General features: G+C 39.0%; 1 protein-coding gene across 3 annotated transcripts in view; it reads right to left on the reverse strand.

Annotated features, from left to right (window-relative positions):
• Window positions 1–275: 275 nt before the first annotated feature.
• Window positions 276–26,185, reverse strand: part of rcbtb2 (regulator of chromosome condensation (RCC1) and BTB (POZ) domain containing protein 2) — a 65,851-nt gene continuing 39,941 nt past the window's right edge. Inside the window, exons 9-13 of one of the 3 annotated variants that reach the window (XM_034168450.1) lie at window positions 23,670–23,796; window positions 7,692–7,831; window positions 1,711–1,841; window positions 1,407–1,581; window positions 278–1,245 (exon numbers count right to left, since the gene is read on the reverse strand). In XM_034168450.1, coding sequence (XP_034024341.1) covers window positions 1,441–1,581; window positions 1,711–1,841; window positions 7,692–7,831; window positions 23,670–23,796 — 539 coding nt within the window. In that variant the 3' untranslated portion in view covers window positions 278–1,245; window positions 1,407–1,440. Of the gene's footprint in view, window positions 1,582–1,710; window positions 1,842–7,691; window positions 7,832–23,669; window positions 23,797–26,185 lie in introns of those variants that run through there. The other 2 variants (XM_034168449.1, XR_004560157.1) reach the window with 2 other exon arrangements.

A 26,185-nucleotide genomic window follows, 5' to 3' on the forward strand; every position in this document is an offset into this window, starting at 1 on the left:
TGACTTGCATGATATGCCATCGAATCTATTGTGTAAAGAGAAATTGTCTGTATTCCTCCTTCTCCTCGGTCACCAGGTCTCTTTTTGCTGCTAATCTGACACAGAAGCACTGGCTCATTGTTGTGTCAGTAGCTGCTAGTGTACTGAAATCAATACTGAAAGTTATCGGTTTAGCTTTTATTTGTAACTTCCGCTAAATGTTTTAGGGGTTTATCAGTTTAGCTTCATAAAAGGTAACTTTTCAGTTAGCGGATTAACTGTTATCGAAGTTAACATTTTGCTTAGCTGTGCCCACCACTGCTTACATCCAAGATCAAATCCCCATAATGCAGTCGACTATATTTCATACAGCATTTTCAAGTATACATTCACCCAACAATAGCCAAATGTACTGTCAGTTCTTCAGAGACAGAAAAAAGAACAAAGTAATAAATCAGCTTTCTCACTGGTCCCTCTTTGCAAAAGTCCGTGTGTGTGTGACACCAAAGTGCTTTTCATGACACATTAAACCTGCTGCGTGCACGCGCCCACAGAGTAGTGGCTCAAATCATCATCTAATTCAGGTCTACTCAAATGTCAGTTTCACGTCATAACTTGGTGGTGATTAGATGAAGCTGGTGCCCAAAACAGTACAGCTGCATCCAGCTCTTCAGGGACCCCTGACCAATGTGCTCCACTATCTGCAGTGATGCATACCATAAGACATTCAAAGAATGCTTGCACACCATGCACACTATGGGCAGGACCACACAAGAGAGAATAAATTAAACTAAATGCAGGATCATCATGCTTACAGAAAGTTTTAGTGGAAAAGAAGCCCAAATCACCATTGTTCGCAGACAGCTTTAGGCTGAAGCCTGACTCCTTGGAGTGTAAGCACTGTATAAGACAGGGTTTATACTGAAGATCAGTCTGACCTGACTGCAAGTTTGTGAGACAAAACACACATTTCCAGAATAATTCCCACTGTGACCTTCTTGAATGGGGACATAATCTTAAAGTAAAATCAACCTTCCAGCCCTTTGCAGATCTTCCCAGCGGCTTCTGCATACGCCATGCAATAAAGTCGGATAAAAAAATTGGGTCACGCACCAGATGACTCTTGCACACTGGAAAGAACTGGAAACATAATTTGGCTTTTTGCATCTGGTGTCTACACTCTAAATGACAAGGTACTGAAGAAGTGAACCTCCTGTTTAGTTCAGTGTAGGGCAGGAACGTGTTGTGAAAGGAAACAGGCTGTAGGTTTTTACTGCAACCCGGCATGTTTCGGTCAAGGGGAAGAACTAATCAGTGAAATTATCTGCTCAAGTGAAGGGCTTCAACAACAACAACAAAATCTGTTGGCCCTTCACAAGCCACAATTCCACATTCTGGCATGCGCTGCTGAAACCTCAGTGCACATGGTCACATTGAAGCCATCCCCGTGAGGGACTTCAGTCAGTTTTTAAAGGCCCCGTAGCGGCTGGCTTTACTAATAAAGTTCTTCAGCAGGCCGTGGTCCATGTCTACAAAGGCCTGAGTCTGTGTGACAGCTGTTAAGTGATTAACACAAAACTTGAAGCAGAAGTCCTCCAGATCCTAAAAAAAAATGCAAAGGGTCATCTGGTCATTCAAGGTGCGTAAACCTGACGTTCGAAATTGTGAGGTAACAAGAAGGCCTGTATCAAGACATTATGAGGCTGTGTATCCAGGGATATATAATCGTACCCGTGCCTCGTATTTGACAGCAGCAGAGAGCAGAGTGATGGCCGTCTCTTCAGCGATGCCTCTCTTAATGGTTTCCTGGCAAAGCCTCTTCAGCCTAGTCTCTCTGTAGAATGTAGCCAAGTCCAACAGTCCTGATAAACACAACATGGGCAACTTCAATCAGCACTGCCTCCCTGACTTCACTCTGCACGTCAGCAAGGTGAAATTCCTGCTACATGCACATCACCACATGCATTTTTCATCAACGGAGGAAAGACTCCTAATTTAATTAGACCGTCTTATTCAAATGTTTTGCCAGACGTGGACCCTAGCACTAAAACATAAAACTAAAATATAAATTCCCTGAAATTAGCAGGGCACGACTAAAGCACAGGCTCAATGGAGTCAGTGAGCGAGTGTCTGAACCTCTGTTAAAATTGACTATTCAGTCCTGAAATCTTGAATTCTACTGAGGCCCACGGAACTTGCTATTTTGACCAATCCCGGCATCTTTTAACATAGTAATTTACAATCATTTTAAATATTCCTTTATACAATAAATAGGAATGATGGCACAGTGGGACATCTCTGGGTTTGTTCAGGCGGCCCCTGGTAAAGTAGGCCTTTGTTTGTATATGGGTTATGAAGCCTTGATGCAAATATCAGGGTTCTGGTAGCATGAAGGGCAATACTGCTCTTCTTTCAAAAAACAAACAAACAAACAAACAAAAAAAACAATCCAGATACCAGAGAAGTCAGTACATATTTATATCAGGAATAAATGAAATCGAACATGTACCAGATAACCCCTATAATATTATGATATAATAATACTATAACCCCCCGGAAGTGCACTTGTTTCTATGAGTTAGATAAATATTTTTATTATTTACATGTTTGAATAAACCAAAGCAATCAATAATACCTACTTAGGCCTGACAATCAATTATGAAGGAACATTCAACATTGACAGTGAATGAACTAAAGGACATGGCATGTAGGGCTCCACTTGCCAAAAAAAGGCAAATTCCTTTCAAAATTCCCCTCAGAATTTGGCTGAAAATATGTAAATCAGTTATGGAATCAGTTGCGCTTGATGGTACTAAAGGTCCGGGCAAATGTCCATATAACAGATAAATATGAAAAACATCCCGTCAAGATCCTGCATTTGGAGTTGTGTGCAAAAAAAAAAAAACTAACTAAAAGACCATCAGCACACAACAAACAATGCATGCAGGAAGGTCAATATCCCGTTCTGAGTGAAATTCATAAAAGGGCTTGGCGTCACATCAGAAACGCGAAGCGTCTCATGGAAGATAATGCTTTTTAGACCGATCTGCGACGTTTCTCCTGCAGCTGATGCTTCTGGTGTGAAAGCCCCATTACAATTCCTTGAATTCTTAAGAGCTCCTAAGGTGCCAAAATGGTAAAAGGAGGGAGGAGGACTTTTAAGAAGCCTAAAGCCCTGGTACCACCAAATAATGAAGGATAAATAATGAGCCACACAGCATGTTTTATTGCTACAAGAGGACTTATTCAACTATTGTGGGAGAATGGTGGCTCTGAGAGACTCTTAGAGGCAGTATCTTCGGTTAATGAGGATCATCTCTGAGCGTGCTGCTAATTTCAAGATGTTCAAAATTTAGCTCCAACAGCGTGGGGCAGTTTGTGTATGAGTTACTACTATGACTAACGAGGATTATAGAGGCATGTTTGTGGTGCAGACGAGGCTGCTAAAAGCCCATTATCCAAGCGCCTGGCAGCTACATGGGACCTGAGAGGCTATTTTTGGAGCAGCTCAGCCCACACACAATCACGCAAATAATTCCACCTGATCTGAGCACCGGACGCCGTATATAAAATAATTATTCTGTAGCGGATTAATCATTTTCTGGCAAACCCTGGATTTAGAAAACACCTCTAATCGCTTCTGGAATCACAGAAGACTGTTTCATCTGGACGCTTTTATCCTCTCTTTCCTGCTCCATGAGGCAAGTATTTTGGAATAACTTAAAGGTAACTATTTTTAAAGTTTTTATAGCTTGGTAAAACAGTTACATGTTCATTCCTAGCTGTAAAAGTATGTCTCTGATAGACTTAATATCTTGTTAATGGATGAGATTGAGTGCCGCTCTGTGTGCGCACTGATGGAATGACTTGTGCGCAAAACGAGCATTGAGGCACAACGCCAGCTCACAAAAGAGTGATTTTGCAGTCAATAATGGACAAACACAAAGTTAAAAGTTGAATCATAGTGTCAAAGTGGCTGTGTGTTTAAAGCGGCTGTGTGTTTAAAGCCACGTAAGAAATAATGCCAGTAAAGCTGCGAGAAGGAGCGCAGAGCTGTCCAGGAAGACAGAACAAGAGCACGTGAAAGAGCGATTTTGCAGACATAACACAAAGTTGAAAGTTGTATCACGGTGACTGTAAGCCGTGGAAGAAATAAAGAAATACTTTTTTTTTTTGGAAGTGATCCACAGTTGTGGCAGCGGGTGTATATAATTAAAGCAGCCACCTCATTGTGGTGTCTTTTTTTGTGGAAGTGATCCACAGTTGCGGCAGCGCACACTCACGCAGTGCAGTGTCTTTTTTGGACTGTGTTTAAAAAAATGTGACATCTTGAATGGATGCTGTGAATTGAAAACCAACACTTTAAAGGGACCAACTGTGGGAGGGCTGGAGGTTTGGCTCAAACCCATGCCTAAATGTGCACCAACATCGCATTATCATGGTGCTACATGGATCATATGTGGCTTGACAAGGATCAAATGCGACAACATGAGCCATTTGAGGGCTGGACGGGGCTCAAATAACAGGTCAGCCGTGGCTCACTAGGGGCACACTGCGAGATACATAGTAATAGTGGATACGTGACGGCTTAAAACGTGGATCATTCTTCAAATAATCGCTGACACACCCATACGTGGCTCATTATTCATGGCTTATTATTCGGTTGGACTGAGGCTTCACACTTTTAATATACACAGTTGTATGTAAACGTTTTGGCAGTCAAATGATTTCCATGATTTTCCTTTGCTGATCCAAACACTGGTTGCTTGGATCAGCACCCCCAACAGAAAAAAATACATCAATATTTAGTATATCCTCCTTTTGCAGAAATAACAGCCTTTAAACGCTTCCTATAGTTTGGTTGAAGGTATTTTGGACCATTCTTCTTTACAAAACATCTCAGGATTGTTGGTTTCCGAGCATGGACAGCCCGCTTAAAATCACACCACAGATTTTCAATAATATTCAGATCTGGGGACTGAGATGGCGTTCCAGAATGTTGTACTTGTTCCTCTGCATGAATGCCTTAGTAGATTTTGAGCAGTGTTTAGGGTCATTGTCTTGTTGAAAGATCCAGCCCCGGCGCAACTTCAACTTTGCCACTGTTTCATGAATATTCTCAAGAATCTGCTGATATTGACTCGAATCCATGTGACCCTCAACTTTAACAAGATTCCCGGTACCTGCACTGGCCACACAGCCCCACAGCATGATGGAACCACCTCCAAATTTTACTGTAGGTAGCAAGAGTTTTTCTTGGAATGCTGTGTTCTTTTTTAGCCATGCATACCGCCCTGTGTTATGTCCAAATAACTGAATTTTAGTTTCATCAGTCCACAGCACCTTATTCCAAAATGAAGCTGGCTTGTCCAAATGTGCTTTAGCATACCTCAAGCGACTCTGTTTGTGAGCTGTATGCAGAAAAGGCTTCCTCTGTATTACAGCATCATACAACATCTCCTTGTGCAAAGTATGCTGTATAGTTGAACGATGCACAGAGACAATATCTGCAGCAAGATCATGTTGTAGGTGTTTGGAGCAGGTCTGTGGGTTGACTGTTCTCACCATCCTTAGCTTCAGCTTATCTGATATTTTTCTTGGCCTGCCACTTTGGGCCTTAACTAGTCCTGTGCCTGTGGTCTTCCATTTCCTTACTATGTTCCTCACAGTAGAAACTGACAGCTGAAGGTAGCTTTTTGTCTCTTCCCCTAAACCATGATGCTGAACAATCTTTGTTTTCAGGTCATTTGAGAGGTGTTTAGAGGTTCCAAGAGATGCAAAGAGGATAAACATTTGCAAATGGCCACATTAAATACCTTTTCTCATGATTGGATTCACCTGTGTAAGGAGGTCAAGGGTCAATGAGCTTAACAAACCAATTTTGTGTTCCAATAGTTAGTGCTAAATGTATTCAAATCAATAAAATAACATGGTTGCCCTAATTTATGCACCTGTCCAATTTTGTTTAAATAATTATTGCACACTTTCTGCAAATACTAGAAACTTCATTTCACTTAGCAAATATCAGTGTTTGTCTGCTAAATGATATATTTAACTGAAATTTCTGATCCAGACAACCAAAGATTTATAAAGGAAAATCATGAAAATTATCAGGGGTGCACAACCTTTTGCATACAACTGTATATATTCAGCATGTGAGTGAAGTGAACATTTTCAAGTTGTGTAACAATTCATTTAATTTTGCTGAGTTTCATCATCATGACAAATTATTTTCACAATTACACATCTTAATGCAGTTCAGGTTATATGATCGGTTGATTTCACTGTCCATTCATAACTAGGAGCACATTTGTTTTAGTTAGTTTTCCTCCCCTTTCCATGACAACCATTCACAGCTCTTAGAGGACTAAGTGTCATACCTAGGAATGAGATCAACTCCGCCTCCTCACAAAGATAGGAGTTTCTGTCCCCTCCTTGCTCAGATCTGCTCAGAGACCTCTTGGTTGTCTCTTGGTCTGGGAGTCCTTGCCAGGATATTTTAGGCTATGTTAGGAGCTCTTTGAGGGGACTTTGAGATGCATCGAGGATACGGGCCCTGGTCTTCAGCCATCCTGTTCCACTAACACTTTAGAGGCACAAGATCAGATCCAAATTTCGGAACATATTCAATTTAAACAATTTTCCTCAAACCTAAAAGACCATTATTATGATGTCTGGCAAACAAACAAAATGCAAAGTAAGATACAATGCTGCAGTATCTGGCCCTGTACAAACAGTACACATTACAGACTATCTAAACCTGTTTTGAGAAACATACTCACAAAATACAAACTCAGCAGGCACTGTTTAATGATAGAACCCTTCAAAGACGCACACACTAGGCATGTGAATCTCATCAATGACAACGATTTGATACGCATCTCGATACACTACCAGTGATAAGATACATATAGCGATACATGATGATACTGACAATATGATGTGATACGATTCACCCCTGTTCCTGATTCGTTGTGATTTGATATGTATTTGACAGCACTTCAATTCCTCACAATGTGAACAATGCGATTTGGTGCAATACGATGTGATTCAACATAATGCAAAGAAATTAAACCAAAATTTTAAATAGAAAATAAGAAGCTGCAATTCCAAAATTTAATTAAGCACTCATATTTTTGACTAAACAAGGTAAAAACCTGAATATACACGTAATGTGTTTTATAGGTTTTCATGGGGAATTCAACGCCATGATTGGATTTAAGATCAAAATTAAAGAAAATGCATGAAGTTCATATACATGGTTAAAACTGTTGTCTTTATTATTTCTATATTCAGTCTATGGTGTGTAGATACTTACACTCCAGAAAAACACTGTAATCTGTAGCCAAAGAAACAACACTTGCATACAGATAGACGTTCTACTGTTTTAAATCAAGTAAATACTTACAATAACTTAATAAAAAGAATTACTATAGCTAATATTACACACACACACACACACAAAAATCACCGAGCAAAGAAGGAAAGGAAAAAAAAAACAGCTCTGCAAATCAGGTCCGTTTTTGTATTCATTTTGTGCGCCTGGATTTTTATTACATTTCATGGAAGTGTTTTTCAAAGACTGAAGTGACTTGAGAAAAGGTTTCTTATTCTATTTACTGCAATGACTGCTTTGGCAATACAAGTGCACAATTGACAGAGCGAGGGAGTAAGAGAGAGAGACAGAGAGATGTGTCCCTGGTAATGCTTACCAATAGCCTCCTCTGGTGGCAGGTTAATGGTGTCTGTGTACAGGTACTCCAGAAAGGCTCTGTACACCTGGTACGAAAACTGGTGGATTTCTATGGACTCTTCATCAGTTTCATTCAGCAGTGCACGGAAATGCTCACACCTGCACAGGAAGCAAAGAGCCTGATTAATCATGTGACTTAAAGGACCTCAAGCTGGTATAGATTTTGTATGAGAAACACTTAAAACCACAAATGAGTATTTATTAATACAACCTGCAGGATTTTTAAGTTGTGGTCTTACATTGACATACTCATCATGGTCATGAATGTCATGGTAATTTTTTTGGCTTTTAATGATTTCTTTGTCAGGGTGGAATGTACAGCACACATTATGAACTTTAACTTAAAAAAAAAAAAAAAAAAACACGAAATGGGTGCAATTGAATTTATTTCTGATCATCCATACAGGGTCAGAATGATACAAACACGATACATGAACATTTCTAAGTCACTGAATATTTCTTGAACTTTATTTACATCAATTATGAAGAAATACAGAGGATTTTATTAAAAAGAAGACCTGAAAGTTCAGCTACAATTTGTCAGAAGGTACATCTGAGATGCAAGCCTACAACCCCTGGCAAAGATTATGGAATCACCGGCCTCAGAGGATGTTCATTCAGTTGTTTCATTTTGTAGAAAAAAAAGCAGATCACAGACATGACACAAAACTAAAGTCATTTCAAATGGCAACTTTCTGGCTTTAAGAAACACTATAAGAAATCAAGAAAAAAAGATTGTGGCAGTCAGTACCGGTTACTTTTTTAGACCAAGCAGAGGAAAAAAAATATGGAATCACTCAATTCTGAGGAAAAAATTATGGAATCACCCTGTAAATTTTCATCCCCCAAATTAACACCTGCATCAAATCAGATCTGCTCATTGACATTGACCCTATGCCATGACATTGACCCTATGTGTCTTTTTGCAAGGAATGTTTTTGCAGTTTTTGCTCTATGGCAAGATGCATTATCATCTTGAAAAATGATTTCATCATCCCCAAACATCCTTTCAATTGTCCAAAATATCAACATAAACTCGTGCATTTATTGATGATGTAATGACAGCCATCTCCCCAGTGCCTTTACCTGACATGCAGCCCCATATCATCAATGACTGTGGAAATTTACATGTTCTCTTCAGGCAGTCATCTTTATAAATCTCATTGGAAAGGCACCAAACAAAAGTTCCAGCATCATCACCTTGCCCAATGCAGATTCGAGATTCATCACTGAATATGACTTTCATCCAGTCATCCACAGTCCACAATTGCTTTTCCTTAGCCCATTGTAACCTTGTTTTTTTCTGTTTAGGTGTTAATGATGCCTTTCGTTTAGCTTTTCTGTATGTAAATCCCATTTCCTTTAGGCGGTTTCTTACAGTTCGGTCACAGACGTTGACTCCAGTTTCCTCCATTCGTTCCTCATTTGTTTTGTTGTACATTTTTCGAATTTTGAGACATATTGCTTTAAGTTTTCTGTCTTGACGCTTTGATGTCTTCCTTGGTCTACCAGTATGTTTGCCTTTAACAACCTTCCCATGTTGTTTGTATTTGGTCCAGAGTTTAGACACAGCTGACTGTGAACAACCAACATCTTTTGCAACAGTGCGTGATGATTTACTCTCTTTTAAGAGTTTGATAATCCTCTCCTTTGTTTCAACTGACATCTCTCGTGTTGAGCCATGATTCATGTCAGTCCACTTGGTCCAACAGCTCCAAGGTGTGTTCACTCCTTTTTAGATGCAGACTAACGAGCAGATCTGATATGATGCAGGTGTTAGTTTTGGGGATGAAAATTTACAGGGTGATTCCATAATTTTTTCCTCAGAATTGAGTGATTCCATATTTTTTTCCTCTGCTTGGTCTAAAAAAGTAACCGTTACTGACTGCCACAATCTTTTTTTCTTGATTTCTTATAGTGTTTCTTAAAGCCAGAAAGTTGCCATTTGAAATGACTTTAGTTTTGTGTCATGTCTGTGATCTGCTTTTTTTCTACAAAATTAAACAACTGAATGAACATCCTCCGAGGCCGGTGATTCCATAATTTTTGCCAGGGGTTGTAGATTAGATGTTCTGGTCAAAGAAAACCCTCCTCTGTACCACTTCATCATGATGCTGTATAACTGGGGATACAAAATGCAAAACATGCACTATGCACAATTTCTCCAATCACAGCTACAGAAGCCTGTAACTTCTTCTGGGTTGTCTGGGTGTCTTGGTGGCTTTCCTCACGCTCTCCTTCTTGCACAGTCACTCAGTTTTTGACAACTGTCTACTCCACAGAGCTTTACCATGGAGTGCCATACTGTTTGTATTTCTTCACAACTGAGTTTAAGACATATTCAGTGACTTGGAAATGTTCATGTATCCATCCCCTGACTTGTCCGAAGAAAACTGGCAATTAAACTGATTATTTAGAGGTATTATACCAAAGGAGCTGATTACTGATGGAAGCCATCATCTTGGCTTTTATATTTTTAATTAATTTATATCACATTTAGAGATTTACTTTCAGTTTTGAGTCGAAGAAAGAAAAATTTAATATTGAGAAGCCTGATTTACTTTTTATATTTGAAATGCCATGAAATTAAAATTTCTGAAATACCAAGGGACTGAATACTTTTTCAAGCCACTATATATATATATATATATATATATATATATATATATATATATATATATATATATATATATATATAAAAATATCAAAGCAACACATTATATAAAAAGTAAGTGGGAGGGGAAACATTTTTTTTGTGCTGATATAAGAGGTGTTCATACCATGTGTGCTGCTTCGGCACATGTACACACATAACTTAAGAAACAACAGAGAGTGACAATCAAGATGGATCTGTTGCATCAGGGGAGCGAACATGAAAATTAAAAATACCAGAATCCTGGTAATTTTCTTTCTTATTTTTTTAAAGTATGCTGGCAGTGTGTCAAGCTTATTCATAGAGTAGCCACGTACATCTCTGTCATTTACATTTCTTTTCCTGACATGCAAGTTGACCACAAATATGACAGACGCCTTGTGATAAAATGACTTTACTCCACTTCCTGACTAAATAGGGCTTTTGTGCAGCAATTCCATAATGTTTGCCAGGGGATGTATGAAGAAAAAGATGTCTAGACATTATGAAAATAAATCAACGCATTGAGAGAGCATAGGTTTTCTCAAAGATGACACCAACTTAAATTGTGCTTAAATGAAAGAGCTGGCACTGAAACTGCAAATCTGTTCACTGATTAAAAAAAGCAAAGCAGAGGGAACAGCAAACAAAAGGACATATCATGAAAAAAGTCAAAGGCCAATACTTTACAGTTCCACAAATAAAACTGGTCCATGACAAGGTTCTGTCCTCCAAATCTAATCTGTCAACTCCTTTTAAAAAACAAACAAACAAACAAAGAAACAAAAACCTGTAACCAGCTTGATGGAAAATATTGTCAGTAGTGAAGCTGAATTACTCAAAGGATTCATGAAGTCAAAAACCCAAGTGCGAGTAACAAAGTAATGACTATCATTAAGTTAATTTTTGTGATGATTTGATGCTTTTATGCCATTCATTAAGTTCATTAAACTTTGTTTGAGGTACGTACATGTTTCACAAAGCTATTGAACAAAAAATATTTTGTGTCATACAATCCCATTCCAAAGAAGTTGGGATGTTGTGTAAAATGCAAATAAAAACGTGCCGCTTACATGTATAAAGTTCTCCAGATTCTCAGAATCTTCTGATTGTGTTATGGACTGTAGATGATGGAATCACTAAACTCCTTGCAATTTAAAGTTGAGAAACATTGTTCTTAAAATGTTGGACTATTTTTTCACACAGTTGTTCACAAAGTGGTGATCCTCACCCCATCTTTGCTTGTGAACGGCTGAGTCTTTTGGGGATGCTCCTTTTATACCCAATCATGACACTCACCTGTTTCCAATTAACCTATTCACCTGTGGAATGTTCCAAACAGGTGTCTTTTTAGCATTCACCAACTTCCCCAGTCTTTTGCTGCCCCTGTCCCAGCTTTTTTAAAATGTGTTGCAGGCATCCATTTCAAAATGGGTAAATATTTGCACAAAAACAAAAAAAGTCTATCAGTTTGAACATTAAATATCTTGTCTTTGTGGTGTATTCAATTGAATATAGGTTGAAGAGGATTTGCAAATCATTGTATTCTGTTTTATTTACATTTCACACAATGTCCCAACTTCATTAGAATTGGGGTTGTATATGTAAGATGTTTATTTGCTATGAAGTAACAACTGAATGAATATCCTCCATGTGTGGTGATTCCATAATTTTTGCCAGGGGTTTTACTTGATGATCCTTAAATATGGACAACTTAAACCTATGCACTAACTACGAACATCAAGATCAATCATTTATTCAATCAAACAGTTTAATGTACTGAAGCCTGTTATTTTAATGAAAAAGATCACGATTATTTGTTACAGGAATTTTGTCAGGAAAGCAGTCTTTGGGATGCTAGCATTTGATATTACATCAGAATGGTCATTTCCAGGGCTTCATCATCCTCTAGGTGAGGGGACCATGTAACACAAAACCTTGTGCCCTTTCACCGCTGGGATGTTCATTTTGGGATTGATAAGATTTCCTTGCCCATTTTTATTAGACCTTTAAGACCAGACGTATACGTCTATAAACGACTTTCTCTGACCCTACTTCTTGCCTGGTCACTACAACTGTCTGGGCTGTGGAAATTACTGACTGAAGATCTCAGACAAATTCATTACCATACCATTTTGCATGTGATCAGGCCAAAACAAGGTTATGCATTGCTGCATATTGGTGTGACTGTTTGGCCCAAGGTTTCTATTACAGACAGTCTGGCTCCTTCCTCTTGACAGATCAAAGGATCATGGGGGCTGAAATGTAGACAGAGCGAGGTTATAAAAAGAAAAAGGAAAAACAATAGGCCTGTTTCTCCTTCCTTCTGACATTAACAGGAAAGACTATAACACGCCGTCTAATCCATGAAGTTTAAAAATGGAGACGCAGAACACTATACACACACAAGTTCACTTTGATAGTTATTTTCAAAAAGAAAGCTATATATATATATATATATATATATATATATATATATATATATATATATTAGGGCTGGGCGATATGACTTAAAATTCATGTCACTATATAAATTTAAGTGCAAAAGTTATAATGAAGTTTTTCTTAATGGGTCATATAGCCCCTTTGCAAAGCTGAATTGATTAAAATAAACAAGCAAAAAATAAAAAACAAAAACAAATATAATTAATTTTGAGCACCTGATTCTCTGACTTGTTACACATGTATTTTTGTGCATTGGAATAATCTAATTTTGCTGGGCGAAGACGACGAAGAAGAGGAGGAGAACATTTCCACAAACAGCGGGAGAAGAAGAAAACCAGAAGGGTGGAAATGAGAGTGGGGACTTTGAATGTTGGTAGTATGACTGGTAAAGGGAGAGAGCTGGCTGATCTGATGGAGAGAAGAAAGGTAGACACATTGTGTGTGCAAGAGACCAAGTGGAAGGGATGTAAGAGCAGGAGCGTTGGCGGTGGGTACAAGTTGCTGTACCATGGTGAGGACAGGAAGAGAAATGGTGTTGGGGTCACTTTAAAGGAAGAGTATGTTAAACGTGTGTTGGAGGTTAAGCGAGTGTCTAACAGGGTGATGAGTAACAAGTTGGAAATTGAAGGGTGATGATGAATATCATCAGTGCATATGCCCCACAGGTAGGTTGTGAGATGAAGGAGAAAGAAGATTTCTGGAGTGTGTCAGATGAGGTGGTGGAGAGTGTGCCCAAGCACGAAAGAGTGGTGATAGGAGTGGACTTCAATGGGCATGTTGGTGAAGGGAACAGAGGTGATGAGGAAGTAATGGGTAGATATGGTATCAAGGATAGGAATGGGGAAGGACAGATGGTAGTTGATTTTGCAAAAAGGATGCACATGGTAATGTGCTGACAAGTGAGGAGTGTGTGCTGAGAAGGTGGAGGGAATATTTTGAAGAGCTGATGAATGAAGAAAATGAGCAAGATAAAGGCTGGATGATGTGGTGAGAGTAAATCAGGAAGTACAAGAAATTAGTAAGGAAGAAGTGAGGGCTGCTATGAAGAGGATGAAGAGTGGAAAGGCAGTTGGTCCAGATGACATTCCGGTGGAGGCATGGAAATGTCTAGGAGAGATGGCAGTAGAGTTTCTAACCAGATTGTTTAATAAAATCTTGGAAAGTGAGAGGATGCCTGAGGAGTGGACGAAGTGTGCTGGTTCCTATTTTCAAGAAAAAGGGTGATGTGCAGAGCTGCAGTAACTACAGAGACATAAAGTTGATCAGCCACAGCATGAAGTTATGGGAAAGAGTAGTAGAAGTTTGACTTAGAAAACAGATGAAGATCTGTGAGCAGCAATATGGTTTCATGCTGAGAAAGAGCACTACAGATGCAATGTTTGCTCTGAGAATACTGTTGGAGAAGTACAGAGAAGGCCAGAAAGAGTTACATTGTGTGTTTGTGGACTTATGAGGAAGTCTGGAATGGCAGAGAAGTATGTTAGGGTAGTGCAGGACATGTACAAGAATAGTGTGACAGTGGTGAGATGCGCAGTTGGAATGACAGACTCATTCAAGGTGGAGGTGGAATTACACCAAGGATCAGCTCTGAGTCCTTTCTTGTTTGCAGTGGTGATGGACAGGTTGACAGATGAGATCTGACAGGAGTCCCCATGGACTATGATGTTTGCAGATGACATTGTGATCTGTAGTGAGAGTAGAGAGCAAGTTGAGTCTAGTCTGGAGAGTTTTGGAGAGAAGGGGAATGAAAGTCAGTAGAAGCAAGACTGAGTACGTGTGTGAATGGGAGGGAGCCCAGTGGAATAGTGCAGTTACAAGGAGTAGAAGTGGTGAACGTAGATGAGTTTAAATATATGGGGTCAACTGTTCAAAGTAATGGAGAGTGTGGTAGAGAGGTGAAGAAGAGAGTGTAGGCAGGGTGGAGTGGGTGGAGAAAGGTGGCAGGAGTGATTTGTGACCGAAGAATATCAGCAAGAGTGAAGGGGAAAGTTTACAAGACAGTAGTGAGACCAGCTATGTTGTACGGCTTAGAGACGGTGGCACTAACAAAAAGACAGGAGGCAGAGCTGGAGGTGGCAGAGCTGAAGATGTTGAGATTCTCTTTGGAGTGACAAGAATGGACAAGATTAGGAATGAACATATCAGAGGGACAGCTCAGGTGGGACGGTTTGGGGACAAAGTCAGAGAGGCGAGATTGAGATGGTTTGGACATGTGCAGAGGAGGTACCCAGGGTATAGAGGGAGAAGGATGCTGAGGATGTAGCCACCAGGCAGGAGGAGAAGAGGGAGGCCAAACAGGAGGTTTATGGATGTGCTGAGGGAGGACATGCAGGTGGCTGGTGTGACAGAGGAAGATACAGAGGACAGGGTGAAATGGAAACAATTGATCTGCTGTGGTGACCCCTAACGGGAACAGCCGAAAGACAAAGAAGAAGAAGAAGGAATAATCTCATTTTGCCATTCCTGCTTCTGTCCAGCAGGAGGCAGTGTTAGTTTGTCTGCTTTTGGTGAAGTTTTGTCCAGAAAGACCTCAGAGACGCCGCACGTGGGTTGATGGTCCTGATTGGCTTAAGTTGTGGGGTTCCACCAATGACAGAGCGGAAGGCATGTTTTTTTTTTCTCCCCCCTGCTCTCCTGCCCCCAGATGGAGCTGTCAGTGCAGTTGAATGAGAAAATGTGAGACTGTTTACTGCAGCTTTCTGTAAAACACGCACCAAATATGACCATAAAATTCACAAAAATCATTGCAGAAATTATTAAAAGTGACAAAGTTTCAAAAGTGACAAAGTTTTTTTAATTCGGCACACAAAATATTCAAATAGAAAAAAATGAACAATTCCACAAACAAACACAGACAAAACTAGTGAGTCCGAAAGGGTGTGGGCTGAAGCAAAGCTTATTAGCGCCCACCCCTGCTAGTACAAGTCCAACAATTCTAATCAGTCGTATTTACATAAATATAAATTCACTACTACATGTCGACACACAGACATACATATCAATATACTATTCACTTATAATTATATTTATATAGTACCAGATCACAAGAAAGTTGAATCAAGGCACTTTACGCCAGTAAGGACTAACCTTACCAACCCCCAGAGCAAGCACTAGGCAACTGTGGTGAGGAAAAACTCCCTATAGGGAAGAAACCTCAAGCAGACCAGGCTCTTGGGGGTGACCCTCTGCTTGGGCTGTGCCACATATACCTATATACATACGTATATACTTTACAAACATAAATATATACATACATATACACAGTCACTTATATACATATACATATACACCTACCCATATCTATATATCTACATACGCATATACATACCCACACATTCAAATATACAATAAGTCCCACTTATAAATTGAACATTCCATATAAATCAAATTATATTTGCTTCTTTATGATACATAGACATAATGTTCTTTTTGAGTAGTTTCTTAAATCTCACTAAGGTACTACTCATTCTAACCTCTGTTGAACATTTGTTCCATTTCTTCACCCCAACCACAGACACACAAAAACCCTTTACATTTGTTCTTACTGGTGGTTTCATAAAAATTGCACAACCTCTTAAACTATATCTGGATTCCCTCAATCGGAACAGACTCTGGACATGTCTCGGTAAGGCTTGGTTTTTCGCTCGAAATAAAGTTTGAATTGTAATGTAATCGACCAAATCAATGAATTTTAATAAATTTAAAGACACAAATAGAGAATGAGTTGGTTCACGATATTGTTTATTGCAGATGATTCGTATGGCTCGTTTTTGCAAAAGGAATATTGGATTGGTATTTGATTTGTAAGTATTTCCCCATGACTCAACATAATATGTCATATATGGTACCATCAGAGAATGATATAAAGTAAGTAACCCTTCTTGCGGCAGTAGGTCTTTGGCTTTATACAAAATGGCTATAGTTTTTGACAGTTTTGATTTCACATAATTTATATGTGGTTTCCAGCTAAGTTTATTATCAATTATAACACCTAAAAATTTATTCTCTGTTACTAACTCAATTTCCTTATTGTTTATAGTTAAATTTTTACATTTGGGTGCCTATTTATTTCCAAATATAATACATTTAGTTTTCCCAAGGTTGAGTAACAACTTATTAGCGTCAAACCAAACCTTAAATTTTTCCAGTTCTTTCTCCACTATGTCCAGAAGCTGTTCAAGATTTTCACCGCTACAGAACACAGTTGTATCATCCGCAAAAAGGACACATCTCAGTGAACTCGACACCCAACTTATATCATTTATATAGATTATAAACAACAAAGGACCCAGCACTGAGCCCTGCGGCACCCCACATGTGACATCCCTGAGTTCAGAATTTGTATTATTGAATTGAACATACTGAAATCTGCCTTGTAAATAACTAGCTATCCATTCATATGCCAGACCTCTGATTCCATATTTCTGCAGTTTACTTAATAGTATTCCATGGTTAATTGTGTCAAACGCTTTCTGTAAATCAAAAAAAACACCTATTGTGTATTGTTTATTATCAATTGCAGTTACTATACTTTCCACAAAGTCCATCAAAGCATGTGATGTAGTTCGAGACCTTCTGAATCCATATTGTTCTTGACAAATGATGTTATGCTTCAGTAAATAATCATTTAATCTTTTAGCAAATATTTTTTTCCAAAATTTTGGAAAATTGTGGCAGGAGTGATATAGGTCTATAATTAGAAAATGTGTGTTTGTCACCAGTTTTAAACAGAGGAATTACTTTGGCTATTTTCATTTGAGAAGGAAATTTACCAGTACTTAGTGACATATTGCAAATATAATTGAACGGTTTTACTATACAATCAATAACTTTTTTTAATAAAGCCATATCCAAATTATTAAAATCAGTCGATTTCTTACTTTTTGAACCATGAACCAGATCAAGTATTTCCCTTTCATGAGTACCACCAATGAACATTGAAACAGATTTGTTAAACGTTGAATTATTTACCCAGAAGTTATTAGTTGATGAGTCAATCTTACTGGCAAGATTTTTACCCACATTAACGAAGTATTCATTAAAGTGTTCAGCAATAGACTCGTCGTTATCAATCGTGATGTAGTTGTTACTCTGAAAAAATGAAGGATAATCTCTAGTTACTCTATTCTTTTTTACTATTTCATTTAATATGTTCCATGTGTTTTTGATGTTATTTCTATTTTTGACAAGTAACTCATTATAATGTTTTTTTAGAGTCTCATGATATTGATTAACTTATTCTTATATGTTTTATACTTTCAGCTTCCTTAGTTCGTAGTTTTATGAATTGTTTATATAGTACGTTTTTCTTTTTACATGCCCTCTGAAGTCCCTTAGTTATCCATGGTTTGTTGTTATATTGATTTCTATATATTTTGTCAACAAATGGACAGTGTTTATTATACAAACTGGAAAAAATGGAAATGAAAGCATCATATGACCTGTCAACATCATCAACAAAAACATCTGACCAATTCTGACTTGATAAATCCTCCCTTAAATTATCAATTGTTTCAGGTGTTACTTTTCTACTCATGAATTTGATATTGCTTCGATACTTACAACAACCCTCCAATTCAAAGACTGAGAAAACTGGCAAGTGATCACTGATATCACTGACCAGTAGTCCCCCACTAAGATTACCGGATATAACGTTAGTTAAAATATTGTCAATGAGAGTTGTTGAGTCCATAGTTATTCTGCCAGGATGAATGATGGTTGGAAACAGTCCTAAACAGTACAAGGTGTTTATAAATGAGGTAATTTGTGGATGATTGTGACGGTTTAAAAAATCTATATTGAAATCTCCACAGACAAATAAATGCTTATTTCTGTTGATTTTGTTGTACATTCCTAAGATAATGTCTTCAAAGGTGTCAATATTTGTCCCAGGAGCTCTGTAAATGCAACTAACAACTATGTTTTTGGAGTTTATAGATGTCATTTCTATGGTAACACATTCCATGATGTTGTCCACTGTAAATGACATGTTGTTAATGAGTTTACAGTTATAATCTGACCTTACAAACAATGCAATGCCTCCGCCCCTTCTCGTCTGCCTATTAACCAGGAACAATTCATAACCATCAAGATATACCAGATCTTTATTATCCTCATTTAACCATGTTTCTGAAATTGCAATAACTGAAAAACGTTTTTTGGATGTTTTCAAACAATCATTAATAGTGGACAGATTACGAGAAAGACTTCTGCTGTTGAAATGTATAATTGAAAAATTTTCATCATTGATTTTATAATTTTTGAATTGTTCTTCTGTAAAATATTTGCACTGTCTCACAATATTCTCACTGAAAAAGGTATCAGGATCATTTTCAGATTCGAAGGGGTGGTTAGCAGAGTTATTATAATTAAATGTATCTAGACAGAGCTCCTGGGCAGAAATAAACGGATCATTATCCTTAGTCATTATGTCTCTCTTGTCTCCGGGTGTAGATGATGTGGATGAGTGGGTTGCTCCAGTCTGCATCATGGTGCTGTGATGTGTTTGAGTCCTCATACCTATTGTTCATATTTGTCCAGCTCCTCGATGTTCCTTATTGCCATGACTTTTGCTTGTTCTGGTGATCCGTTCAGTTTGATGAATATTTTACAGTTTGAAGTCCATGTGTGCTGGATTTTTCCCTGTTTCTTTAAGAAGCGTGCTTTCCTGGCGATGTCGGCATTCCGTTTGGTGAGATGTTCATTGATGAATACGTTTGTCCATTTCAGTTTTCTTCCTTAACAGTGCTGTTTTGTGTTTTCTGTTGATGAATCTCATGATGACGGTTCGTTTATCACCGTCATTTCTCCAGGGCAGAGGGTGGCACGCTTCAATGTTATTTAAATCCATTTCTATACCTTTAGATAGGAGGAAATCAGCAACCTGTTTTTCCACAGAGCTGACCTCCTGTTCACTGGGCTCCCCTCCGCTCTCATCTGTTACCGCCCGTGCGTAGGACCGTGGTTTGATGTGAAGACCTGTGATGATGATGTCGTTAATTCTGGTGTACTGCTCCAATTCAGCCACTCTATTTTCCAGCTGCACCAGATGCCGGTCTTTCTCTGCGTTCTGGAGCCGTAATGCCTTCACCTCCTCCACCAGATCCATGATTGATTTCTGTTGCTGCTTCACAACAGAAATCTCCTCTGATAGAAAGTCCAGAGATTTTTTAATATCGTCACCTTCCTCCGCTGTCAGAACCTTCTTAGGCCCCATGGTCGGCTTATGAGCAGCTTGTCGATCGCCGATGTTAACAGCCTGCGTTGTTTGTCACCGGGATGGATCTGCACTGCGCTGGTGCCGCGCGGCCTCGGTGTTTCCGCGCTGATGGATCCGCGGTGGCTGCACGAGGCCTCGGGGAAGCGGCACTCGTGACGCGCGGCCTCAGTGAATTCACCACGTTGGGCGGGCCTCGGACGTTGTTGCTGTCCAGTCGCGGGGCTAAGTTGCCGGTTGAGGTGGTATTCCCACTGTCCGGGTTGGCAAACACTGGCGTGGCAGATGGCAACTACAAACACCACCTCTGAAAACTCAGGTACAAACTTTTTGCAGCTCGCTCTGACGACACGCAGCTCTGACTGACTGTGACTGACGCAGCTCCGATAGCTTAATCATAATTCCGGTTATAGTAGGCCTATTAACACCATTTTAAAACTCATATAAAGTTAGAAGTGTGCACTTTTAAAATGCACTTGGTTGGTGGAGTCTAAATCTCTACCATCGACCAAATTTATACCATGAAATGGTTATATTGTATATATCCCGCACCCCTAATATATATATATATATATATATATATATATATATATATATATATATATATATATATATATATATATATATATATATATATATATATATATTCATATACATATATATACACATATACATATGTGTGTGTATACATATACACACACACATATTAGGGATGCACCAATCCATAATTTTTCACTTCTGATCCGATCCTGATACCTGAATTTGGGTATCTGCCGATACCAATACTTTTCTGATCCGATACCAGAGCTGTGTTTGCTTTAATAGTATTATTACTGTTGATTTTATATGAGGATTTTCTTGAAAGGAGACCTGAAAGTTGAGCTACAATTTTCCAGAAGGTGTGTCTAAGATGAAAGCCTAGATTTGATGTTTTGGTGAAAGAATTAAGTACTTTTATTTTTTATAGACGTTTATAGCCTTATTTTGACAGACTTAAAGAGAAAAGACAGAACTCTCTCTCTCGCTCTCTCTCTGTGTGTGTTTTTGTGCTGTGCAAACTTCGATCTTTTGGGAAACACAAAGCCTTTCAAGTGTGAAATAAATGTCAGCGACGCTCATGTGCAGGATTTTAATGGAGACTTTTTCCTTTTCAGCAGACAGAATCTCTGTTCGGCTTCTCCTCCTAGGCTGCACGCTGAGCTGGCGTTTTACAGCCGCGGGTCAGTGAAGCGGCTGACTTTTTTTTCCCATCCCTAATACATATATGATGCAAATTATTGCTTGAAATAAAAGGATTAATAAATGTAATAGTTTTGACGGTGTTGAATGTTTGGTCTCCAAAGTAAAAGGTCAAACAAGGTCGACATGCATTGAATTCAATGACAGGTGGTATATGTTAGAGCCCAACCGATATATCGGCCGGCCAATATTATCGGCCGATATAAGCCCTTTTCAAAGTACTCACTATCGGCCAAAATTTTGCCGACAGAACGCCGATAATTTGTCATAAACAGAACAGTTACTGAAATAATGTTTGTGTCGGCAATGTAAAATGTCCTTGCACTGTTTGTCCAGTAGATGGAGCTATGACTCCATTCAACTGAGAGCTGCTTACACCCCTGCTTAAATGTGCTCATCACAAGCCCCCGTAGTTCGCCGTCACACTGCACTGATCGGCTGACAAAAGCATACAGGTAAGTTTATAAGGATGTTGTTTGTAATAACTTTGCGATTACATTCACCCCACATTTCTCCCATTTCAGTTCAACTCAGTTTGATTAACTCAGTTTATGTAGTAATGTGTCAAATGTGCTTCATTGCGTCGGTCATTCTTTTTATTAAGCCCACGTTGTGTAGACCTTATATCTAGAATGAAAAACTTTGGTTTACTGCTAAGAGGTTGAAACATTCAGATTCACTGGTCGTCCGGAAGGGTTCTGGGAATTACTGCCATTCGCCATTAAACCTCTGGGGCCAACGCCGTTGTATACGACGTCTGGGACCAAGCTTTACTAAATTGTAAATAACTTCTTGATACGAGATAGAAACTTACTCTTTTTTTTTGCTGAATAGTTAACTCCACGGATTTTCGATCCACCATCGGCCATCTTGGTACTCCTCACAGAAGATGTGCGCAATGTGAGTGTCCAATTTGAATTGGTTCTCCGTCACATGGTTTTCCAAAATCCAATCATAGGGCAGATTTAGCCATATCGGTCAGGCTCTAGTATATGTTACCCTGTAACATGATGACTACGCATGACAGAAGGTGCAAACTATTCCTTATTAGAACCCCATCAACCCAAACAATATTTGCGTAATTTTGGAAGAACTTTATCTTTTGACCCCTGCACAATCTGAAACTGACCTTTGTCACCATATTTTTGTCACTGTTTTTACCCCATAACTCCAGAACATTCCATCACAGATAGTCAAAACTACAACTTTTTGGAATCGTTATGATCAGACAAATAATGTGATATAGTTTTCAACATGACTGAAGCATTTTTACATTTGACCTCTGTGTAATTCTTCACTGACCCCTAGCTGCCTACAGCTACCACCCTGTGATGGTTATACATTTTTATGTAAGCCATGGTACACTGAGGGAGTCTTCCCAAGGGATCAATAAACTTGTAATCTAATCTAAATATTTACAGGCATTAAACACGTAAACTGTAATCATCCACATTCTGTGAAAACTGTGCATAAACATCAGTTTTTACAAACAAAAAAACTGGTTGTGGACTACAGAAAGAGGGGCCACACCCCGTCCCCTCTTCACTGGAGGAGCAGCTGTGGAGATGGTGTCCACTTTTAAATACCCAGGCCTGCACATGTCCAACGACCTCAGGCAGGCCACCAACCCGGCTTTTAAAGAAGGCCCACAAAAGCACTTGTACTGCTGCACTTTGTACTGCTACAACTGCAGCAGCTGTTTGCTGTTAGGTCAAAATTTGACTATTTTAACTCTAACTTAATCTCCTGTTAACCCTTGATGAAGAAACTAAAATCAAATTCTAAAATGTTATCAAAGATCTGAGTGTGTCAAACCTTATTACAGTACCACACACACACGCACACATTTTTGTCTTTATGAAAGAGATTCTGTTTCATAGTAACCAATTCATCTACTTTGTGAATTCAGACGATAAACATCTCTTGACAATATTATTCACAAAAAACAGTCATTTTGAGAAATATCAGCTAGCAGGCTGGAAATTAGTTATTCCTGTACATACCACAATAAGCCACTTACTGTATCCTAAATCTAATCTAATGTGTTGTATGTACAGACTAACAGCAGCACTGTATTTGATTTACGCTGGTAAGATGAAACTGTGTCAGATGAACATCCAAGTATCAGTAAGTAACGTGTGGCAAAGAAGATCATTGGGTGCCCTCTACCCACACTGGGAGACCTTCATGACTCTTGCTGTCTCAGGAGAGTCAACACAGAAAACGCCATTTCAACTATATATGTTACAATTAAATTATGTTATTATCATAAATATACTTGTAACGATCTGCAGAATCTGCAGAAAATGTTTTTCTTAAACTACCTTTGAATTAGCAATAATGACAGTCAAGCATCACTACATATTTTTACTGCTGTACACATTCTGGGTCCTGATTTTCTGTACCTGATTTTAAGCAGGGCTTTGTGAACATGGATGCATTTCCCTTCAACCAAGAACTTCAGGTCTGAAATCTCTGGACTGTCAAATTCCTTCTTCAAAGACTGGGCAACAGTCAGGTAGTCATCTCCATCTAACACAAAGAAACAAATGTCATTTTTACAAGAAGAAAGGAATGAACCCAAACTGCTTACATTTAAATGACACTTCTATTTCTTAACATAAAAATACCAAAATTATCTTATTCTAACTATCTGGCCTTCAACAGTGCAATCAGCCATATTCGTGGGATGTGGAACAGTGCTTCCCAGTTAATCACATTTTCATCTGCATTGCAATACAAGCATGCACAATGAACACATCACAAAAGACAAAGTGCAGTGAATAAGAAAAATCATTTTATTTGCACACGCCATGACGTGAGGTAAGACTTGACCCTGAAATGCTGGCACGCAAAGTTTTAACAGTGAGTACATTGGGAAGCTGGTAGAAGGAGCTCAGCATTTCTTCTTTTTCATACTCCGTGTTGTAAAGTTGCAGACTTTTGTGATCCATTTGTAATCAGCATGCGCACTGCAACAACTATTAAAATATGAGTAAAGAGTAAAACCAGAAAAGTGTCAAATCACAGCCTTTTGCTGTCTGATTTAACAAGTGCACATCAGGCTGCGGGTCCGAGTCTGAGCACAGTGTGAATTGGTCGGGTTTTTAATCACGGAAATGACTCCAGTCCCACATGCGAGGGGTTTTAACGGAAATACATTGTGATCGGACGGGATATTTTATCCGATGTGAGCGAAAAATCCATTAAAATCTGTTACATACATGTTATTACATGGAAAACAATACAAAAACATTGGGAGTTTTTTTGTCCAGTGATACGGAATATCTGGTTTGTATGATGATGGTTTGGACCAAAAAATTACTTATATTTACACATAAAATCCTTCTGAATGTAGTAAAGTAAATCTGCAAGCCCAGATCTGTCATTCAATGGAGAAATCTTCATTTAAAAATGACAAATTTACAGCTAAAATTTAGCCCTCCGCAAAACTGTCATCACATCAGGGACGCTGCCGAGACGTCAGGGAAAAGACCCTATCCCAGCATGCATTGCGCGCACCAACTGTAATTTGTGGAATTACGTCAGTTTGCATTTGCACCTTTTTCTTGTCTTATACGGAAGGATCTACTTTTTTAAAAGTTCATATTGTCTTGCGGCACGTTTGGTGAGTACACATTTCTTTTATTTGTGCTTGAAAATTATTTTGGGGGATTTTTTCCATACGCCCATTTGATTGAGTGGTGTCGCATTGAAAATCTACAGTCTTTCGCCTCCGGTGTTACCGTCGCGGGGTACGGAGGCGGAACCCGCAAAGAATCCAAGTCATTAAAAAGATATAAACCTCTCTCAGCGGCCACGGAGCTCTGCGGCTCCGATTACCGAGACGTGCAGCGCTGTGGAAAGTCTGTCCTTGCAGCAACAGGTGTCACCGGCCGCTCCGCATCAAAACAGCGAGTGTAGTCTCTGGACATTTGCCAAGTTGGCTGCACCTCCATTCAGTAGACAGGGACGTGGTGCCGGTTGCACAGCAGACACGGGGGCGATGTGAGTGGCCCACTTCGGTGTTTATCGAGCACGCAAACTCAGTAAGCGCATCAGAGGCAGAGAGCGAGGCGTTGGGGAAGAACGTTGCCCGCTGTCAATGTCGCCGCTGATCTGAGCATGCAGAGCTGTATCTCACATTCATTGCAGCTTACTTTTGGATTCTGAAACCAGAATGTGTATAACAGTAACATTACTAACAGATAAAATCAATTTCAATGTGGGATCGGACTGAAGGCGGGAGCGCTCCGTCTTCTGCCGGACGTCACTGTAATGTCCTGGATGTACAAACAGTTTTCGCCGAGGGACAAATTTTAGCTGCAAATTTGTCATTTTTAAATGAAGATTTCTCCGCTGAATTACAAATTTGGGCTTACAGATTTACTTTACTGCATTCATAAGGGTCTTATAAATACATATCAGCTATTTCTTTCTGAGATCTGACCACATTTATTTCAATGCAGGTCTACTTTAAAAGGCAGCTCGAGTCAAGTGTATGATCACAAACCTTGGTGAGGGAGGGATTAGTGTCTTTTTTTTGGACGCTATTTGGGTTTTGTTCTGACAAGTTTGTCATGCGTGTTCATATTCTTTTGTTTTTTCTTGATGCCAAAAACACTAACTAGTTATGTAGGCACTGTGCATTCTGTTTTATATGTATCTTGTGCATTACCTCTTAGTAATAACAACTTGAGCTTTATGAGCTGGAACCTCAAGGGCCTTAACAATGTTGTTAAGAAAAGGAAGGTATTGTCCTTCATAAAATCTAAAAAGTGCAATATCATCTTTGTCCAATTTTCAATTTCAATTTATTTTTATTTAACCTTACCAACCCCCAGAGCAACAGTGGTAAGGAAAAACTCCCTCTGAGGAAGAAACCTCAAGCAGACCAGACTCAAAGGGGTGACCCTCTTGG

Source organism: Thalassophryne amazonica, chromosome 4, assembly GCF_902500255.1.
Source record: "Thalassophryne amazonica chromosome 4, fThaAma1.1, whole genome shotgun sequence".
Taxonomy (NCBI): domain Eukaryota; kingdom Metazoa; phylum Chordata; class Actinopteri; order Batrachoidiformes; family Batrachoididae; genus Thalassophryne; species Thalassophryne amazonica.